The 18,365-nt window shown below is 38.5% G+C and overlaps 1 protein-coding gene across 1 annotated transcript in view; it reads right to left on the bottom strand.

Annotated features, from left to right (window-relative positions):
- Positions 1–1,747: 1,747 nt before the first annotated feature.
- Positions 1,748–18,365, bottom strand: part of PAXBP1 (PAX3 and PAX7 binding protein 1) — a 34,662-nt gene continuing 18,044 nt past the window's right edge. The window contains 11 exon segments of the mRNA XM_074970666.1: positions 1,748–2,594; positions 4,318–4,472; positions 4,974–5,120; positions 8,999–9,065; positions 9,396–9,472; positions 10,301–10,422; positions 10,574–10,718; positions 12,140–12,339; positions 14,340–14,455; positions 15,006–15,105; positions 18,014–18,137. Coding sequence (XP_074826767.1) covers positions 2,477–2,594; positions 4,318–4,472; positions 4,974–5,120; positions 8,999–9,065; positions 9,396–9,472; positions 10,301–10,422; positions 10,574–10,718; positions 12,140–12,339; positions 14,340–14,455; positions 15,006–15,105; positions 18,014–18,137 — 1,371 coding nt within the window. The 3' untranslated portion in view covers positions 1,748–2,476.

Below are 18,365 nucleotides of genomic sequence, written 5' to 3'. Positions count from 1 at the left end.
TAAGTGTAAAGAGCATAGTGAGATATTGCTTCCCTTAGGAGTCAAAATTCCCCTCTGCAACATTTATACCGTGGAGGTGGACACAGTTGGACAGCAGAGCAAGGCCAAAACAGAGTACAGCCTCATAGGGCATAATAGAATCAGCTGTTCCTACAGATCGTGTCTTCCAATAGAAGTACCAGTCAGACACACTGGTGGGGTTCTACTCTGCTTCTCGCTGCCTCCTTCACAAGATAATATAGTAGTGCATCAGCTATAGCTCATACAGCTATTTGGGTTTGTTTGTGGGTTTTATTATATTCATGGAGGCCATATCAAAATAATTGTCTACATTTCCCCACGTTGCCCCCGCCACAGTACATTCTAGCCCACAGTGGAGGTGTTTGAATTTGCAAGAATTCCTTTTCCAGATAAGGTATTAAATTGCAGCCATTGTTCTGGCCACAGAAAATTGGATAACATTCATATAATGCCTGTTAAACCCCACAATTCAATTATCCAGGAAGTCTTGCTCCTGGGGATAAGTGCTCTACCTCAACTGGAGCTGACTGAGTACTTAATAGTTTTATCCTAATGTATTATAAAATAATATACTTACACTGGTAAGGTCTTTAAACCCCTTTGATTAAAATGGAATTCGAAGCACTCAGTTTTACAAGATTTTAAAAGGAGTCAAGTATGTTTTCTGCAGTTGCAGTAATGAAAAATGTTAGCTATTTACACTCAATAGCAAATAAAGTACCCCTGAATATTCATGGCTGTTGCTTTTAACTAGCAATAACCGTAGTCATAAAACTCTGAATTTAGGAACTGCAGGACCAGGGTTCTTGCTGCAGCTCTGCAGATCTGTGTAATTAAGAGGTATAGCCTCTCCATAACGAAGACTGCAACCAGAATTCCACTATAAAAGGTGGATTTGGATCCTAATAATATAAAGAGATCCCATCCCAAAACAATATGGCTTTGGTATATTTCAAAATCCTCCTTCCAATTCAAGTTTTTCCTCCATTTTTAAAGAATTAGTCAACAAGCATGCAGATTTCTTCCTTTAACTCACTCCCAAAGAACAAACAAAATAAGCTTCACAGGTTTCACTGAGACAGCTCCATGACAGACAAGTTTATTGGAAGGATTCTTAAAAGCAGATACTCAGAATGTGCTCCATCAGCCCAAGTTCAGAAAACAAATTGTTTGGTTTCCAAATGATGTGTGCATGTTACAAATTGTACATTTTTAATATCCTCATTTATACCACATGACATGAGCATAAAATACGATTATAATGTTACTCAGTATGCCAATTTATTGCTACAATTCCCAACTAACATAGGGCACACCTGGAAATAGCTTGTCCAAGCCAGTGACTGCAAGTTAGTGCTCCTGGGACTCCAAGATGTCACTAGTGTTCTGACAAAAAACAGCTGTTATACCTAAAAGGCCATTTTGTTTTGTAAGCTAGTCCATTTTTTAAAATGGTCTTACTTGACAGGAAGTGTTAAATTTAAAGTTGTTCGAATATTCACTGTGTGATATTTATATTGACTCATAAGACAAATCTTTGTTTCCTTTGTTTGGCTTTTACACCTCTAGAAATATCCATGTGTGAGCAACTATATTTGACATCTACATCAAAGATATTATAAATTGTGCAACAGAACACAAATAGTAGATTTAGCAGAGTTGTTCAAGGGATGAGAGTCCAGAATCCATGACTGAAATGCTGCCCCCTTCAAGATGAGTTGGGGGGGGGGGGGGGAGAAGGAGGCACACACCACCACACAGTGTTGCCATTTACCGTAAAAAACATAAGTTACCACATGTTTAAGTCAGACTACTGTTTGCATCAAAAACTATGCTAATGATGATTTTTAAAACAGTCTGAAGGAAGATCCATATTAACTCTGAATACAAGATGTAAAGTTAAGCTATTTCAGTCTGAGTGAAGCACAGCTACTTTGTAATGTTAGGTGCTATGTGAAAACTTCTTTACTATTTAGGTCAAATGATTCTCGTATATTTTGCCAGCCCTTTTGACCAATAATGCAGTCAGTTTATTGAAGTGAATTTCAGCAACTGAAACACTTATTTCAACAGCAGAAAACCACTATATCCAGTGTGAAAGTAACACGGTGGTATAAATATAAGCACACTGTATATTACACATTATATATTTACACATACTCCAGTTAACCATGGGACGATTAACTGAGTAGATGACTAGCTATCATGGGGTACAAAATATTTTTGTAAACAATGTGTTGAGAGATTTTAAGGGAAGTCTGACTGCTGGAAAGATGGTCTTCCTGGATTCCTTTTCTTTTTTTAAAGAAATCAATACTTATTAAGGATGATGTATGTAACAATGCACTTTGTATTAAAACAAGGATCAATATTTTACAGTTTAAGAAAACTTTACATATGTACATAAATTACACATCAGGAATGGTTTTAAAGCTCAAAAGGAGTCATCTAAGAGTTATTTCCCTTCAATTAAAACCTTTAACTCTTTCACATTATGGTCATTTGCAACTGTCACAGCATGATCCAGCGCTCGAATACTTGCTAGAAGCTTTACTGTCTGTTTTATATGCTCCCTAAATGAAGGGAAAAAATAAGTTAATAAAACTAGAAATCAAAACCTTGCACAAGTCAAATAATATTTTAGAAATGTTTCACTACTTATTCTTTTTTCTCACAGCAAGTGAGCCAGCTTGTGGATAACTTTTTTTATTTATTTATTTTTTTAAATATGGCTCATTGAAATTAGTGTGTTTCTGGATATGAAAACAAAAAAGTCTCTTTTGGTGACAGCAATCCTAGAAACAGGAAGGGAAGACAAGCTGCCTATGTTTGGCTTATTTGGACATAGTCTCAGGAAAAACTACTGGGTCACATGTGGTGTTAGGAAGTCAGTCGCAGCTCCCTTTAACACACACACACACACACACACCTTGAACCAAAACATCTAAAAAATGAGCAGGTTTTGTGCATGCCTCAAGAGATAAAAATACTGTTACATATTTGTAATAGATTGATCTGGATTGGGTAGGAACAACAGATTCACAGTAAACAAAATCCTAGCAATCCAGGAGGTACAAGTCTGGTAGGAAAATTTTAAAAGTCCCACAAAAGAAACAAGATGCAGACATGAAATTTAACTATCCAAAGAAATGTTCATGACTACAGAAATCCAAAATCTACCCTAAACGGGACTATCAAATTGAACTATGAAGTGGTGTCCGACAAACAGATGCAAACATGGGTTATGACGTTTTGTTTCCCTCTTGGCACAAGTAATTGATGATTCTATTTCAAAGCAAAAACAACGTACTAGAGTAATATTTCCCCAGTGACTATGGGACAGAGGAGCCTACATGAACAGCTGTGTTGCAAAGGGAAGTAAGGACATTTATGTAATTTTGTAAAATAAAAGTTAATATAGATCAGTGGCCAATTGCACAATTGTTACCAGGAAAGTTTGGGATTTATTGTATACTTCCATATACTTAATAAAAGTTATCGGCACAGAGCAAAGAAGACTAAATTAATTGGAACTATTATCGGCACAGAGCAAAGATGACTAAATTAATTGGAACTAGAATATCAGGAAGAAATCTTTTTGGCTCAATATCCATCTACCCTTTCAGTATTAATCCACAGTTCCAGTTTGAGTTTGCCAGACAAACAAATAGTTTAGAAAGAAAATACCAATTTATAAACTAGGATGACTATCGAAAGACTTTCATTTTCTACTGGAATCTCTCTCCTCACCTCCTCCAATTCACCTCTAGTAGCCACATGTGGGCATTTAAGTGTCTAATCCCATTTATGCTTTTAGGTGTGGTGATTCTCATGAGCAGGGATTAAACAATGTTATCTCAGAACGTAAGGAATTTCTCCAGTGGGTTGTCCAGGTGTGTTTAAGACAAGAGCACAATTTGGATTACAGAAATCTTTATTGCAGACAGTGGCGGGAATTTGCATGGCAAGTAATTAGCTGCATCAGCAAATTTGTAAAGAAACCAGCAAAACCAAACAAAATCCCAAAATGCCACTTTTCAAGTAATTGTTTAGAGCAGAACTACACAATGGGAGCAGATTAAATGTAACCTTTATACAATACACTAGCCATCCCCAAAAGCCATTGATATCATATTAAAAATCCTATTTAAACTTTAAAAAAGGGGGGAACGCCTCAAAAATTTTATATATACACACACACACACACGTACGTATGTCTGTTGGCACATGTGCTTTTGTGTTGTATATATCAGCAGCATGAGATACTATTGCAGTACATGATTCAAAATAAATTACCTTGCATTTCTTTTCTCCACATCAGAGCATCCAATGCTATTTCTGTAAATTGTATCAGCCAGATGAACAAGGTATCTACACAAGTTTTCTAGCTGGGAAATAGTCTTGTCCCCTTTTAGATTAGTGAACCACTGTTTAGGAAAGCAAGCAATTACCTAGAGATGAGGGAAGAAGAAAATGTGTTAACAGCAAAAAGGCAAGAAAAATGACTAATACCTACGGTCTAATATGTTTTAGAAAGCCATCAAGATGCCAGTATTGGCAATGGTAAGGCCTAAGAAAAATAAGGCGTACACTGTGAGGGTACTATAACAACATATTAAAGACCAATGTGAGAATTAAGATGCTAGCAACACATACTAATCAATATCTTTAAAAAAAAATCACCAGCAATATCAAGGATAGCAATAAGCAGAATTTCTAATTTCATATAATATATCTTTTATTAAAAAAAGTTATCTGCTATGAAAACATAGTAACTGTTTTATTTGTAAAGAGATATGGGCAACACTCGAAATCTTAGGCTAAAACACAGGAAACTGAAGAGTCTCCCACTAGGGCTCCAAATATACGTTTTACTTGACTGGAAATTCAAGAGTTAGAAGATGTTTTTATGTATAATATTTTCTAAGTATATTTTGTTCCATTTTACTTACACTTTGAGCTTTTTTAATGCTGTCATCTCCACACTCAGAATTCTGAAAAGCCATAAGGATATATCTATTTAGCAGGCCATCTATCGATAACTCCTGTAGAGTTTTGTTTGAAAGGATTCCATACCACTGGAGAAAGTTTCCTAGTAACTAAAGACACCAGAGACAATGGAAGTGTTGAATATTTGAAGGCAAAACATAAGCAACTATTGATAAACTAGAAAAAAAATTAATTTTTAAGAAGGTAAAAAGACATGTTTAAATGTACTGATCAGAGTGAGGTAAAGAAGATAACTTCTAGTTCAGTTTCATGACTAAATAGAATCAGTGAGATGTCATTCTTCCCAGTGTTATAACAACATTGGATTTGTACAAAGATGATGATTACAGAGCATTCTATGGAAAATATATACAAAGAAACAAGAACAAATCAAGGTTTTTACAGCCAAAATTTGTTGTATAAAGTCCATTAAGTGTTGTCTAGTGCAGTGATGTCCGAACTTTTCAGTCTGAGGGCTGAACAAAACCAAACCAAACCACAATCAGTACTTTGCGGCAGACGCTGCCCTGTTCTTGCTTCCTTTGTACCACCTGCAAACAACCCTGGCATGGGAAAAATCCCGTTATCGTACAGACAGCATGGGTAGTGCCTACACTTGACTCCCATCAGCCATTGGTACAGAAGGCATGTTGTGCAGGGGAGAGTGGCTAAGTGTTTTATCTCCAACTGGAATATGGACCACAGAGAACCAATGCCAGCTGGTACAAATTAAAGCATCTTGCAGACCAGTGCTGACGCAGAGAATAAGGGAGCTGTTGGTTCTCAGCTTCTCCTTGATTTCTAGTCTCCTGTGCTGCAGTCAGTGGCTGTGTGGGGTTTAAGAGATGTTTTTTGATAGGTACTCCCCTAAGCACAGGCAGAGCTAGTGAATCTCCAGATCCTGTTCTCTGGAGCTCCCATAGCCTGGCAAGAAAGCAGGGCTACTCTCCCCACCCTACCCTGCAGCGTGAGAGCAGCAGTTCAGAGCACTCCCAATTCATGCAAAAGCTCCAGCTGGGGCTTCAAAGAAAGTAGTGGAAGGCAGTTTGGGAGGATGTGCCTGCTCCTACTTCCTCCCTGTAGCAGCAGGATGATGCAAAACATTTCATTGAAAAGGTTACAGGGAGCAACATTTTATATCAATTTTCTTGGTATAAAAATACCAGTTTTCTTAACAGCATAGCTGTCAAATTGTGCTGCTCAGTGTGAGACATTTTATGTAGATTTAATAAGCTATTTTGCATGTTTGCAAATTTTAACATAACCAGACACTTCAACTTACAGTCAACACAATCTGTCCCGAACAGTGAAAGGAGAGGACATGCAGCTCCACTAAATTTGACAGCTGTTGCTGTGGGGAGATAAATGGGTGCTGGAGTGTATTTGGGAGTATGGGACGGTTTCAGTGGTAGGTGACTTGGGGCTGTCTGGGTGGAAAGCTCTGCAGGAGTACCTGGGGGAAAGCTGGTGCAGATAGCTGTTAGAGCTTGGGATCAGTGGTAGGCCCCTCACCTTCTCTCTGTTGCCTCGATGTGCTGCCATTGCTGCCACTACTATGCTCCTTCCCTACTTTGGTCCAGCAGGGGAAGCACTGAGGCCTGGCTGCCTGCTCAGCAGGTGCCACAGTAACTCCTGGCAACCAGTGGCACCAATATTACAAGTCACTTCCGCAGTTTGTAAGATTTCTCACAGGTTGTACAGAATAAGTAACAGGGCTGTCAAATGGAAGTATCATGCAAAGTGTGTGACCCTTTGTCAAGGCTGTCAGTCAGGACTCAGGACTCAGCCTCAGAGCCCATAGACCAGTGTTTTTCCAAGTTCGGGTTGCAATCCAGTATTGGGTCGTGGCATGTAAGGCACTGGGTTGCCTTGCTCAGCACCCAGGGACCCTAGTGGCTTTGGTCAGCACCACCGACCAGGACGTTAGAGGTCCCATCAGCAGTGCTGCCCAGCTAAGGCAGGCTAGTGCCTCCTTGTTCCGACACCACGCTGTGCCCCGGAAGCAGCCAGCTGCGGGTCCGGCTTCTAGGCAGGGGGCCCACAAGGTTCTGCATACTGCCCCCGCCCCGAGCACCAGCTCCGCACTCCCACTGGCCGGGTACCAGCCAATGGGAGCTGGGGGGTGGGAAGAATGCCTACACACCAGAGCCATGCCTGCTGCTGGCTATTTCTGGGGCACAGCACGGTCTGCGATGCCAGGACAGACAGGAAGCCTGCCTCTGCACCCCAGCTGCGTCCCTGACTGGGAGCTGCCGGAGGTAAGTCCGCGCCCCGATCCCCTGCTCCAGCCCTGAGCCTCCCCCACAAACCCAGAACCCCTTCCTGAACCCCAAACCCCTCATCCCTGGCCCCACCCCAGAGCCCTGACCCCCTCCTGCACCCCAACCCCCTGCCTCAGCCCAGGACCCCCTCCCACACCCTGAACCCCTCATTCCTGGTCACATCCTGCAGCCCTCACCCCCACTCCCCAACCCTCTGCCCCTCCCACACCCCAAACCCCTTATTCCCAGCTTTGTTGGGTTAGGAGCATCAACAATTTTCTTCAACTGGGTCCCCAGAAAGAGTTTGAAAACCACCGCCCTAGACCACAGGTTGGACACCACTGGTCTCCTGGTTTAGCACAGAACTGGAAAGGCCAGGAACTCAATACTAATCCTGACTCTCGCAGACTTCTATAGCTTTGTCAAGTCAAAATTAGTCTGTGCCATTTTCCCCATCTGTAAAATGACATTTTCCTACCACATCATAATGAAGTGATGGGGTTATTTATGAAAATTGCTTTCAAGATGCGGCTGAATTTACTTTATTTAAAAAAAAGCAAGGTCATGAACATATGACCAATTTTGGTCTTCTACAAATCACTTTCATTTTAATGTTTGAGAACTGAGAGCCATGCCCAGTTTTTCCTCTAGAACACACACCCACTCACACCCAAGAAAAAAATTAAAAAGGAAAGAAAGGTTTAAGGGTGGCCAATTGTACACTTTTAAATTGAAATGTTTGTTGCCAAAATGTTACAAGTATTGTTATGTATATGAACAGATTTTCAAACGTATCCAGAAGCTGGAGAAACAATCCCATTTCTCCCCAATTCAGTCCCTACACCCACCACTGGAAAATCCTAGATCTACTACTGTTTGCAGAAGTCTGTAAAGTTTGGATATTTGTTGAGTTCATATACTTTATTTCAAATGAAAGGGCAAGCGACCATTGTGTCTAATTTCAACAGTCGCTAAAGATTAAAAAAAGAGGGCCACCTTCTGACTATGCATATGTGAAGATAAGGTGTTTCCTCCATCTTCTCTCTACCCCCTTGCCTCAAGTAGACCAAGATTACAATTGTTCTAGAACTCTGGAGCAAGCAGTGACTGAAAGCCGAAGGGATAAATAAACGTGTCACTTGTGCACAATGAGTTTGATGTTTCCTACTTTTTTTAAAAGTTAAAAACAAACAACCAAAGTAGCTGTTCTGTCCTTTGTCCCCAACCAAGACCTTTCATTTCAGCTACCCTGTTTATATTTTGCCTGCACACTTTTAGACTTTGTCAGATTTTATTTTTTGGTCATTTGGACTATCAAGACTGATCTGCTTTGTATGTCAAATAAATATGTAATGCATAATTTTAAAATAGTTGTCATTTACAAAGTGATCTGTCCAAGCTCTCTGTTCTTTGTTTAAGAGATGGTTTTAAAAGGGGATGAAATTTTGTCAGAAGAGAATTTCCTTTAAACCTTACAGTGCTACTTTAACTTAAAATTGAAATCTATCTTAAAATTACAAATGTTCACTATATCTGTACTTATATACCCCATTCAAAGTACTGAATATAGTAATTTCATTAGTCTACAGAGCTAAATTTTTTTCAAAAGTTTCCCACAACCTCCCTTCCACCATATGCATTTTTAAGTAATTCTGTAAAATATTTAAGTGTATTTTATTGTAGCAGTACCTGGCTTGAGGCCTCATCAGATATTTTTGTTGGCTTACCTTCACTGAGGACCAAAACTGGCGTTGGAAAAACAAATAAGGACCAGAGTTCTTGTTTTCTAAGACGCTGGAAAATAAAAGGATTTCTCTAAACTTGTTTAATAGGTAACCATAAAAACTTCAGTCTGAAGGTTGTGGATTATTCTTATTTTCATGAATGGAGGGCAGACTACAGTAAAATTCCAAAGTTTCAAATAACTTTTTTCACCATTTTTGCCTCATTACATTCTTACAGTATGTTATTAAACCTGAAAAAAAAAAAATCGCTAAAACCCAAACCCAAGAACGAGCCCAGAGCTATAAAAAGCCTCAGCTACCATATGCAAGACAAAAAGGCAACTGGTATTGCCAATCAAGATGTTTATGGCTGTTTTGCACATTTAAACAAGCAACTTACTTTTTGGGGTACAACGGCATGAACACATCGTCATCTAGCGTTCTTCTCATTCTTAGTAACAGGGCCTTCAAAAGTGTCTGAAAAAGTTAAGAGATGAAAACGCTAAAAATTTTTGCAGTCCTGCTTTGGTTGTTAGCTAAATTAAAGACCTCTTTAGAAGTTAAAAATGCAAAGTGCTTTAAGCCCCAATTCAGCAAAGTACATAAACATGCTTAACTTCAAGTATGCGAGTAGTCCTACTGAAGTCAAATATTGGGAATAGCTACAATTAACAAGTCAGTAAAAATACTGGACTTCAGTTTAAAGGGAACATAAGTCAATTTAGCTATTCCTGTGCTTAACTTTAAACAAATTTTTAACAATTTGCAGGATCAGGGTCTTACACAGTCTTAATCTATCAACTCTGCTGGGAGTTATCGCCTATTTTAAGGTTTGCATTCATACTCCGTTAACTTCTATACTGTAAGTATACAGCTACGACACTGCAAAATATCAGTAAGTTGTCAAAGACATTCTTTTGTCATAAAAGACAAGCAAATGAATTACGTGGCACTCAATCTAGAGGTTCTAGCAATACAATATGCTATGAAAACAGAAGCAATGGCGTTTCCAACTGAACCTTAAAGTGAAATTATAGCCCCATAACTAAGTTTGGTACATTTTGAATCACTTTGTTCAAATCCTATTGTACATTTTGTACAGACTCAAATGGCTTAGCATCCTTCCAAGTTTACTTCCCCCAGCTGCTCCAGTGGATCTTTAGCACTAAGGAACTGGGCACTGGCACATCCATTAGTTGTAAGATTCTCTTTCTTGTTCCAATGTGTGTAATGTTTCTCATTATGCTGCAGAACTTCTATAAAATAGATTTCCAAACTAGTATGACTGAGGAAAAAAAATGTTACCTGTGTGTTTTTGTTTTCTGCGTTTACCACTGAAGGGTATCCATTTACTAGTTTCTGTGTAACTGCTACCATCCTAGATGTCTGTGTTGTAGAAAAAGGGTCCCACATACTTTCAGCAAGTACTAGTAAAAATAATTAAGAATTACTACACAGTTTTCTTTGCAGGTGCTCAAAAAGTAGGTATTAAGACAGTTAAATCACATGAAAGTTGTTCTTCTGTATTTACTATGGTTTAATATTTGTAAAAGTTACAAAATAGCATTTAAGTCATACCTGTTAGTTTAGGGAGAACAACTCTTTCCACAATGGTAGGTAATAGTGAAATATCAGCATCATCCTTCTCTTGCTCCTGTTCTTCACAGCCGTAAAATAGCAACGATTCAAACCACAACATGCTCTCAAAATCTTGACACTTGCCCTATTAAAATTAATAGGACAGACGTTAGTCCCATACATTTAAACCTTGTTTGAGGCCAACAGGAGTTTTAAAGAGCCTGAACAACTTATTTAGCCATCCTAAAACATCAGCATAATACACTTGAAGGCCAAAGTTTTTTTCCCTCCTTTTAAAAAGAAAACAATAGCTTTGGAATTAGGAGCCAAGTATCCTAGACATCCTAAAAGTATTAGGCACATTAGCAAAAGGGCCAGATTTTTAAGAGGTGTTTAGGCGCCTAATGGGATTTTCAAAGGCGCTTAACTCACACGGAATTCAATGCAGACTTGTCTGCATTTTTATCTGGCCCAAAATACCTTAGTTAAGCACAAATCACTAAGGGCCTATTCATTTCTGCAACTGATTCTGCATGACTGAGGGTAAGCCACTCTGCCTTAATTTCCCCATTAACAAAATGGGGATAGTATTCACTTACTTCAGAGCGATGTAAAGTATTTTCTTTTCTTACACTGGTGGCATACAAATCATTGACTACCACTCTGTACAAAACCCCAGCATGGAATACACTAGTGATACCACACTAACTACAGAATCCTGATGAAAAAGGCCTATTTTATATAAATGGTTCTCTTATATGCCCATTTTGTAGCCTATGGAACATAAATGGTTAAACCTGCGAGCACCAAAATGTCTCATGTGTCCACACACTATTATATTTGTAATTCTACTCCACAGAGACAGATATTGGGGGACCTCTATTAACATTATTTATAACCTATCCCCTTCCTGGCATCAGCCCTGTTTCTATATTCCAACGTAAGTGAAATGAATAGCCAAATCATTAAAAATAGTAAGTGGAAAGCTATTTGGCATGTTTTCAACATACCTATATGCTTAACTGGGAAATAAAATAGCTCATTTTATTCTGAAGGTACACTCAACAATAAACAAGTTTAAATTGTTTTAAGATCTGTTTTCCCTTAAGTACTTTTAATAAATACTTTGCTTTAAGAAGTTTACTTCTTTAAGAAGTGGTTACTGGATACCACTGTCATTGCTCCCAAAGGAAAGAGAACTGCAGGTGTTGAACTTAAGTCAGACCTGCTGTGCTAACCACAGGGGACAGCAGCCCAAAGCCCAGTCTGAGCATGGAAGAATCATATGATTCCATTTAAAAAAAAAAAAAGGTTATTAATTATATTTCCATACCTCCTGGGAGCCCTAACCATGGACTAGGACCACATTGTGCTAGATGTGGTACATACAGAACAAAAACAAGGTCCCTGCCCTAAAGAGCTTACACCCTTATAGTCTTGAGAGCTTGAGGCCCAAGACCTGAGAGTGGCATACTCAAAAAGAACCGAAGGGTAGTTCACCTTGTTTTGAAAAAAATGATGCTCTACTGCACAACAGTTCACTTAATTTGAGTAACAGTATCTTACCTCCAAAGGAGCCCAGGTAAGGAGCTGAAGTCTTATTAAAGGATTAAACAGCTTTGGTAAGCAGAGGCCAATATAAGCATCTTTATAAGAGGAGAAATACTTGGAACGCCAGGCTTCAAACTGTGATTTAATGCAGTCAATTGAGTAAAAACTTTCTAGTACATCTTCAAAAACTTTGCTGGATTCCTTCAAAATGCGATCTAGGGGGAAAAAGTTTAGAGAACTAGGTAACAAGCTGATGTTCTATTGTCTACAAGAGCTCCCATAAGGTGGTTTACCCAAGCAAATTAAATGAGATTCAGCTTAGAAACTGACAAAAGCAACAAAAAAATTCAGTTTTCTAGTTTCTTGTCCTCTGTTCTTCCCTCACTCTGCAACACAAACAGTGCCTGGGTGCTGTAAGTGTCTATTTGGTATACTGTTTTATCATGCAAATATGTTTTATATTAAGATCTAGTAAGCTTTTGTAGCACCACCAGTTTTGTTTCAGTAGTAGCCAGAAGTGGGACTGTATCAATAATGATAAATAAGGGTGAAAATGAAGAACTAAGTGCCACGTTCTAAGTGTGATGGGGCATCCTTAACACTAGCCAGTCAAATGAGGGTTCCAGAAAGTGTGGATTTGGACATGTGGATCTTAGAGTGTACTGAACTGTTGATAATGTGAAAATATATATATATCACATAATAATAATAAAAAAAATCACATTTAGTGAACATTACAATTACCAGGAACTTTTTTTGTATTTTTACTGTACTAATAGTTTACTAGCCTAGCAGCTGTTTAAGTTCCTGCTTTATCCTTCTACTCCCTCTCACCCCTTTTCTTACACAATTACGTTCTCTTCATTTTAGTCATTCCTTCTTCCTGCAGCTCTAGTTCTCTTTGTTGTAAACAATGTTTAGAGTTAGAGCATCAAGAATATAAAGAGACAAACTTCAAAGGGCCCTTCCTATAGCTCTTCAGTTCCAAAAGAGAAACAAATGGGAGGCGTTACAAAGTGGAGCATCATATAACTATCTTTTATACTGGTCTCCCACAACAGTGATACCTAAACTAAGAACATATTAAATTGTCCCAGCAATCTTTAACTGCCATTATATCCCAGTTATATGTACGCCATTTGTGCATCTTGCAATCCAAAATGAATCTATGGTGTGTATGATATGAATATACTAAAAGTCTTTAATAGATACTGAGCAGGCATAGTATCTGCTTCTAAATCTCATATATGCACAAGAAGCCACGTTAAAACAGCAGTTCAGGTTCTAAGTTTTTAACTAGATAGTTGAGGTTAATATTGTTTTTAACAAAAGTTTTATTGTACCTGCAAAAAAACCTAAACAGACACTTCACAAAACTCAAACAGATTATTCTTATGCACGGATGGCAGTTTTCGTGAAACCACAGCCAATTAAAACAATGGAAATTTTAGGGTTATAGGCTTACAGGGCTAAGTCACTACACAGCCCATTTAGTTACATGTATGCAAGGAAAAAAATATTAAATTTCAAACTGTTAGTGCAACATAGCTCCATAAAAATTGTCAATAAGCTTATAGACACTTATGCAGAACTTCAGAAAAGACATAGTCTTTCACCTACCAAAGTCTGCAACTTCAGAATTCTTGGGGATAATAGAATATCTTGCCAAAAATCACCCCAAAATATATATATATATATTTTTTTAGAAGATAGAGTTCAAGTGTGTCCCACTGAACAAAGAATTGCCAAAATCCACACAAAACTTAAATGTTTAACTCTGTCATTAGAGGGAGCATGTGTTTCATAATGCAATAGAAACCACTCAGACTTGCAAAGAAAATAAAGCACTGAATCTGTGCAAAACTGTATGGTGGCGTGGGGAAGGAGGCATGTTGTTACACTTTATATGCAAGTTTGTTCTGCAAGAAGGGAGGAAGAGCAATTCCTCTATTTTAGCTAGACTATCTCCATAGAATAAATTGAATTTGTACATGATTTTAGAACAGGTCTGTTAACTTGGTTTTAAGAGTTGATATTGTCCCCATCAAGTTCCATATTCTTATTAAATGCTTTTTTAAAAAACAACTTCAAGTTACTGTTGTGATTCTGTTATCTTGTCATTCTGAGTCTAGAAAAAAATCCATACTGTGTAATATACTTTTTTTTTTTTTTTAGGATTTCCATGTTCAGTTAATAAGTGAGTGACTTTTCTAACCTCGTTCCATGTTGAAATTAGTAATATCTGTTGAAGTTTCTTCATCATCACTAGAAAGGCCTTCAAAGTGATCTGCCATCTTCCCAGTTTGTTCTCTTGCTTGCCTACGACGTGCTCTATAAGGCAGCAATACAATTACAGTATAAACCAATCTTTAAGATCTTTGTACAAATGAACAACAGTTTTAGCCATGCTGGTCCTACTCCTGACCCCAGGAGAGCCAAAGTAAAGACAGCCTCTCCATCCCTCACCATGGGAGCTAGGGGAAAGCAGTAAGGACTGCAGCAAGACTGGAGTGGCTTACAGGCATTTTCAGTAACTTTAGCAAGCACCATCTGATTGGCTGCTTCTACATACTAAGCCTGAATATTTCTTTGAGGATATCCTTGGCAAGCACGTGGGCTGAGGCATGAGGCACCTGGACAGAGGGATTAGGACGAAAGGAGCAAGTTTTGTTGGAAGGAGAACTGTAACTAACCAGATATGTACTGTTGTCATTTAACTGAAATGTTCTCTCCATTACTGCACAAAGCAAATAGTCTCTAAGTTGTCGAGGGTGGGGACAGCGCTTTCCTACATGTTATGGAAATCCCTGCGTGATGTAATGATACTGCATGGAGCCTTTGGGTGATACCCCAATACAGTCAGGAAATCTTAGTACTGTACCTTCTAGCTTCCCTTTCTGCAGTCCGCCGTTTTACATGCTCTTGATAGAGTGCTCTGTCTCGTCCAAAAGAATCAAGATTCGGTGCCATCAGTGCTTTACCTGCAAGATTACATTGGTTGAAATTAAAACACTTCCATCTACAGTAACAGGGAATAATATGTTGTCCAGTATTTTGAAGCAGCTAAAAACAGACAAACCCAAATGTTTGAATCTGTAGCTACTAGAGGTTGAGAGAAGTAGTGATGGAAGTTGGAATCTCAAATTGAAGATACTCCAAATTTATTCAAATACGAATTTGGCTTCATCACACTTCAGTCTTCCCCTCTAATACTGGTACTCACAAGTTATCAACACTCCGTGGCCTAAAGCAGTAAATGTTTAAACTGCTTGATACCAACAAAAATGGAAAAAAACTGTACTGCTGCTATAAATATAGCATTCAGCATGCAACATTTTAAAAACACAGTGAGTGAGCAGAGAAGAGGGGGAGGGAAGAGAAAGGCAGCCCTGTAACAAAGATTCAGTATCTGACTCCTATTCATCTAGTCTTGCTCCCTGGAACAAAATCAAGTTCACTAAGTTACGTGTAGGTTTTGATATATATCTGAAACTCCTAGGTAATAAAGCCTACGTTTTTTCCATTTTTTTTTTTAAAACAGCAATTCCATGATAGATCATTCTGATTAGCTACATTAAATTCTGCTCTTAATCAGTGAAGCCGGTGATAAGCCATTGACTGAAATTAACAAAAGTCTCCAGCTTGTCTAACCTTTGTGATAAATTCTCACAAGTATTACTTGATACCAGATCCACCCACTAGAATAAACATCACAAGATTTCAACAATAGCCTCAAACTACACAAAAATAAAGTTATGCATTCTTACCAAACCAGGTTATCAAATCATTCATCGTTTAAGAATGTTAATGATGATTTGTCTTAGTGTTCCTATTTAAGAAATGGTAAATCCTTTCAGAAAAGGAAAGCTTTAGAGCAGGGGTTCTCAAACTTCATTGCACCGCAACCCCCTTCTGACAACAAAAATTACTTCATGACCCCAGGACGAGGGACCGAAGCCTGAGCCCTGCTGCCTCCCCAGGGGAATGGCCAATAACCAAAACCCAAGCTCCACTGCCTCAGGTGGGAGGGCCAAAGCTGAAGCCCAAGGGCTTCAGCCCCAGGCAGGGGGCCTGTAACCTAAGCCCTGCCACCCAGGGCTGGAGTCCTCAGGCTTCAGCCCCAGTGTTGAGGCTCGGGCTTTGGCCCTGGGCCCCAGAAAGTCCAAGCCAGCCCTGGCGACCCCTGTAAAACAGAGTTGCAACCCTCTCTGGGGTCCCGACCCATAGTTTGAGAACAGCTGCTTTAGAGCATGGGAGAAGTTGTAATTTGTTCAATGTTACATCTGTCAAGGTTATGTTACAGACTGTAACAAGACAGAGTAAAGTAACCATTTGGGGAATGTGTTTAAGTCCCTTCCAAAGGTAATAATTTTTTGGTTTAAGTAGTAAAGTGAGCTGATTGTCAAGTTGATGTGTTTGTGCACCTCTGACTGAGAAACTGACTGACCACATTACCAGTCCCAGTGGAGAGGACGACAGGACTGAAACATTTCAGGAATATATCTATTTACCAGAATATATCCTCAGGGCTCCCATGCTTCAGATAAAGCGTCCCCTTTATGATAGTATCTGGACTCTTCTCATCCCCAAAACAACATTCTAATCCAACATGCTCCACTATAGGCTCCTTAAGTAATTTGCTCAGAGCATACTTGGCATATCCTAAGCCTCAAAGCAATGCACCCAGGGTAAATGGGAGAGCCAGCACAAGGCCTATGCTCAACTAAGCTCTCAAAAGAGGGCGAGTGATTTTAACTTTAGAATTAATTAGGCTGTGCGCACATGCTGAATATTATTTCAAAAGGGACTTGCAGTGGGCAGGAGAATGTAGTTTTGTAACTAGGTACAAAATCCATTTTCGATAGTTCTTAAATAGACAAATGGGTAATGGGTATAGATGTGGATACCAGAAAGCGGGGACGAAGGTGAATTTTGATTGCCCACAGGACATGTTTTCTACATATTCAAAGAAAACTGAGGGCAATGAAAACTTTTTAAATGGAAATCTCCTTAAAAGCAGGAAACTAGATCTACCAATTTCAGGAAAGTTTTCAAAAGCACCTGAGTGAAATTTTACATGATATCATTAGTATGTAGAATAAAATATAGATAATATGAGTTATCTGTTTTTTTTGCAGAACTTATTTTACACATTTAACAGTGATCACCAGAACGGAGATACTGACCAATTTTTTTTTAAAATGGATTTCCACTTCTGGAGCAGTGGTCTCAAAAGGAGGCTTTCTATTGTGTATAAAGTATTTATAATATTACAGAGTTAGTATCTGAATATTACAACTTAGATCTGGCTAAGAGAAGAAAGCCTCCCTAGCTTTGAAATGCTTTTTCTTTTCTAAGAGTCTGAAACTTACACTGTTGAAATGTAACACTTACTGCTAACAAAATAAACTGTACTTTAAGTCTTCAGATTATCAACATTTAAAAAGTCCTGTCTGGAAATCAACGGTAGATGTATCATGAATTTTGTATCTACATTAACGTAAGTAGGTCAAAAGAGAGCCTGACATAGGGAAACAGTTTCATGCCAAACATCACTACTCTCAAATATCCTGAATGCTAGGAAAGAGAGAAAACACACACACATATATATATATATATATATATATATATATATATATATATATATATATATATATATATATATATATAGTTAAGACTAGCAGATCGGAGAGATGAAGTCTCAAGAGTAAGAATGACTCAGTATTTAAACAAAACAGATCAGAATACTTTAAACCTGAATTTGCTTCTAGTCATCACAAAAGATAAGTTTTAAGTCAATCATGCTCTGCAGTATTTATTTTTAAATTAAACCATACTAAGTAAACAAGGTTGTTTAATGAATAATAAAAACCTTCAAGATGGACTGACTTGAATGGCTTGAAAACTCCGAAGATTCATCTTTAATATCATCTTGTCGTCTTTGGACAAGGCGGGAAGCTCGCTGTTTGTACAGCTGATGCATTGCTGACTCGAGTTCATTAATCAGGGGCACCTGTAAAAATATAACACACTACGTAATATCAAACTCTTCAGGTGCCTAATTGTCTGGGGTACCATACTATTCCAAGATGCAATGTAGGCTGTTGCGGTTTTCAGATACATCAGTTGTTTTCTTTTACCAGCTGATATCTTTGGAGCCAATACATGCATTTGACAGAGTTTATGATAATGGCCTTCAGTTATAGTACAAAAGTTGTACAAGTAGTTTTCATTGATGAGC

This window comes from Natator depressus, chromosome 1, assembly GCF_965152275.1.
Source record: "Natator depressus isolate rNatDep1 chromosome 1, rNatDep2.hap1, whole genome shotgun sequence".
NCBI lineage: Eukaryota > Metazoa > Chordata > Testudines > Cheloniidae > Natator > Natator depressus.
The sequence above is the reverse complement of the archived record's forward strand: the minus strand, read 5'-3'. Positions and strand labels throughout refer to the sequence as shown.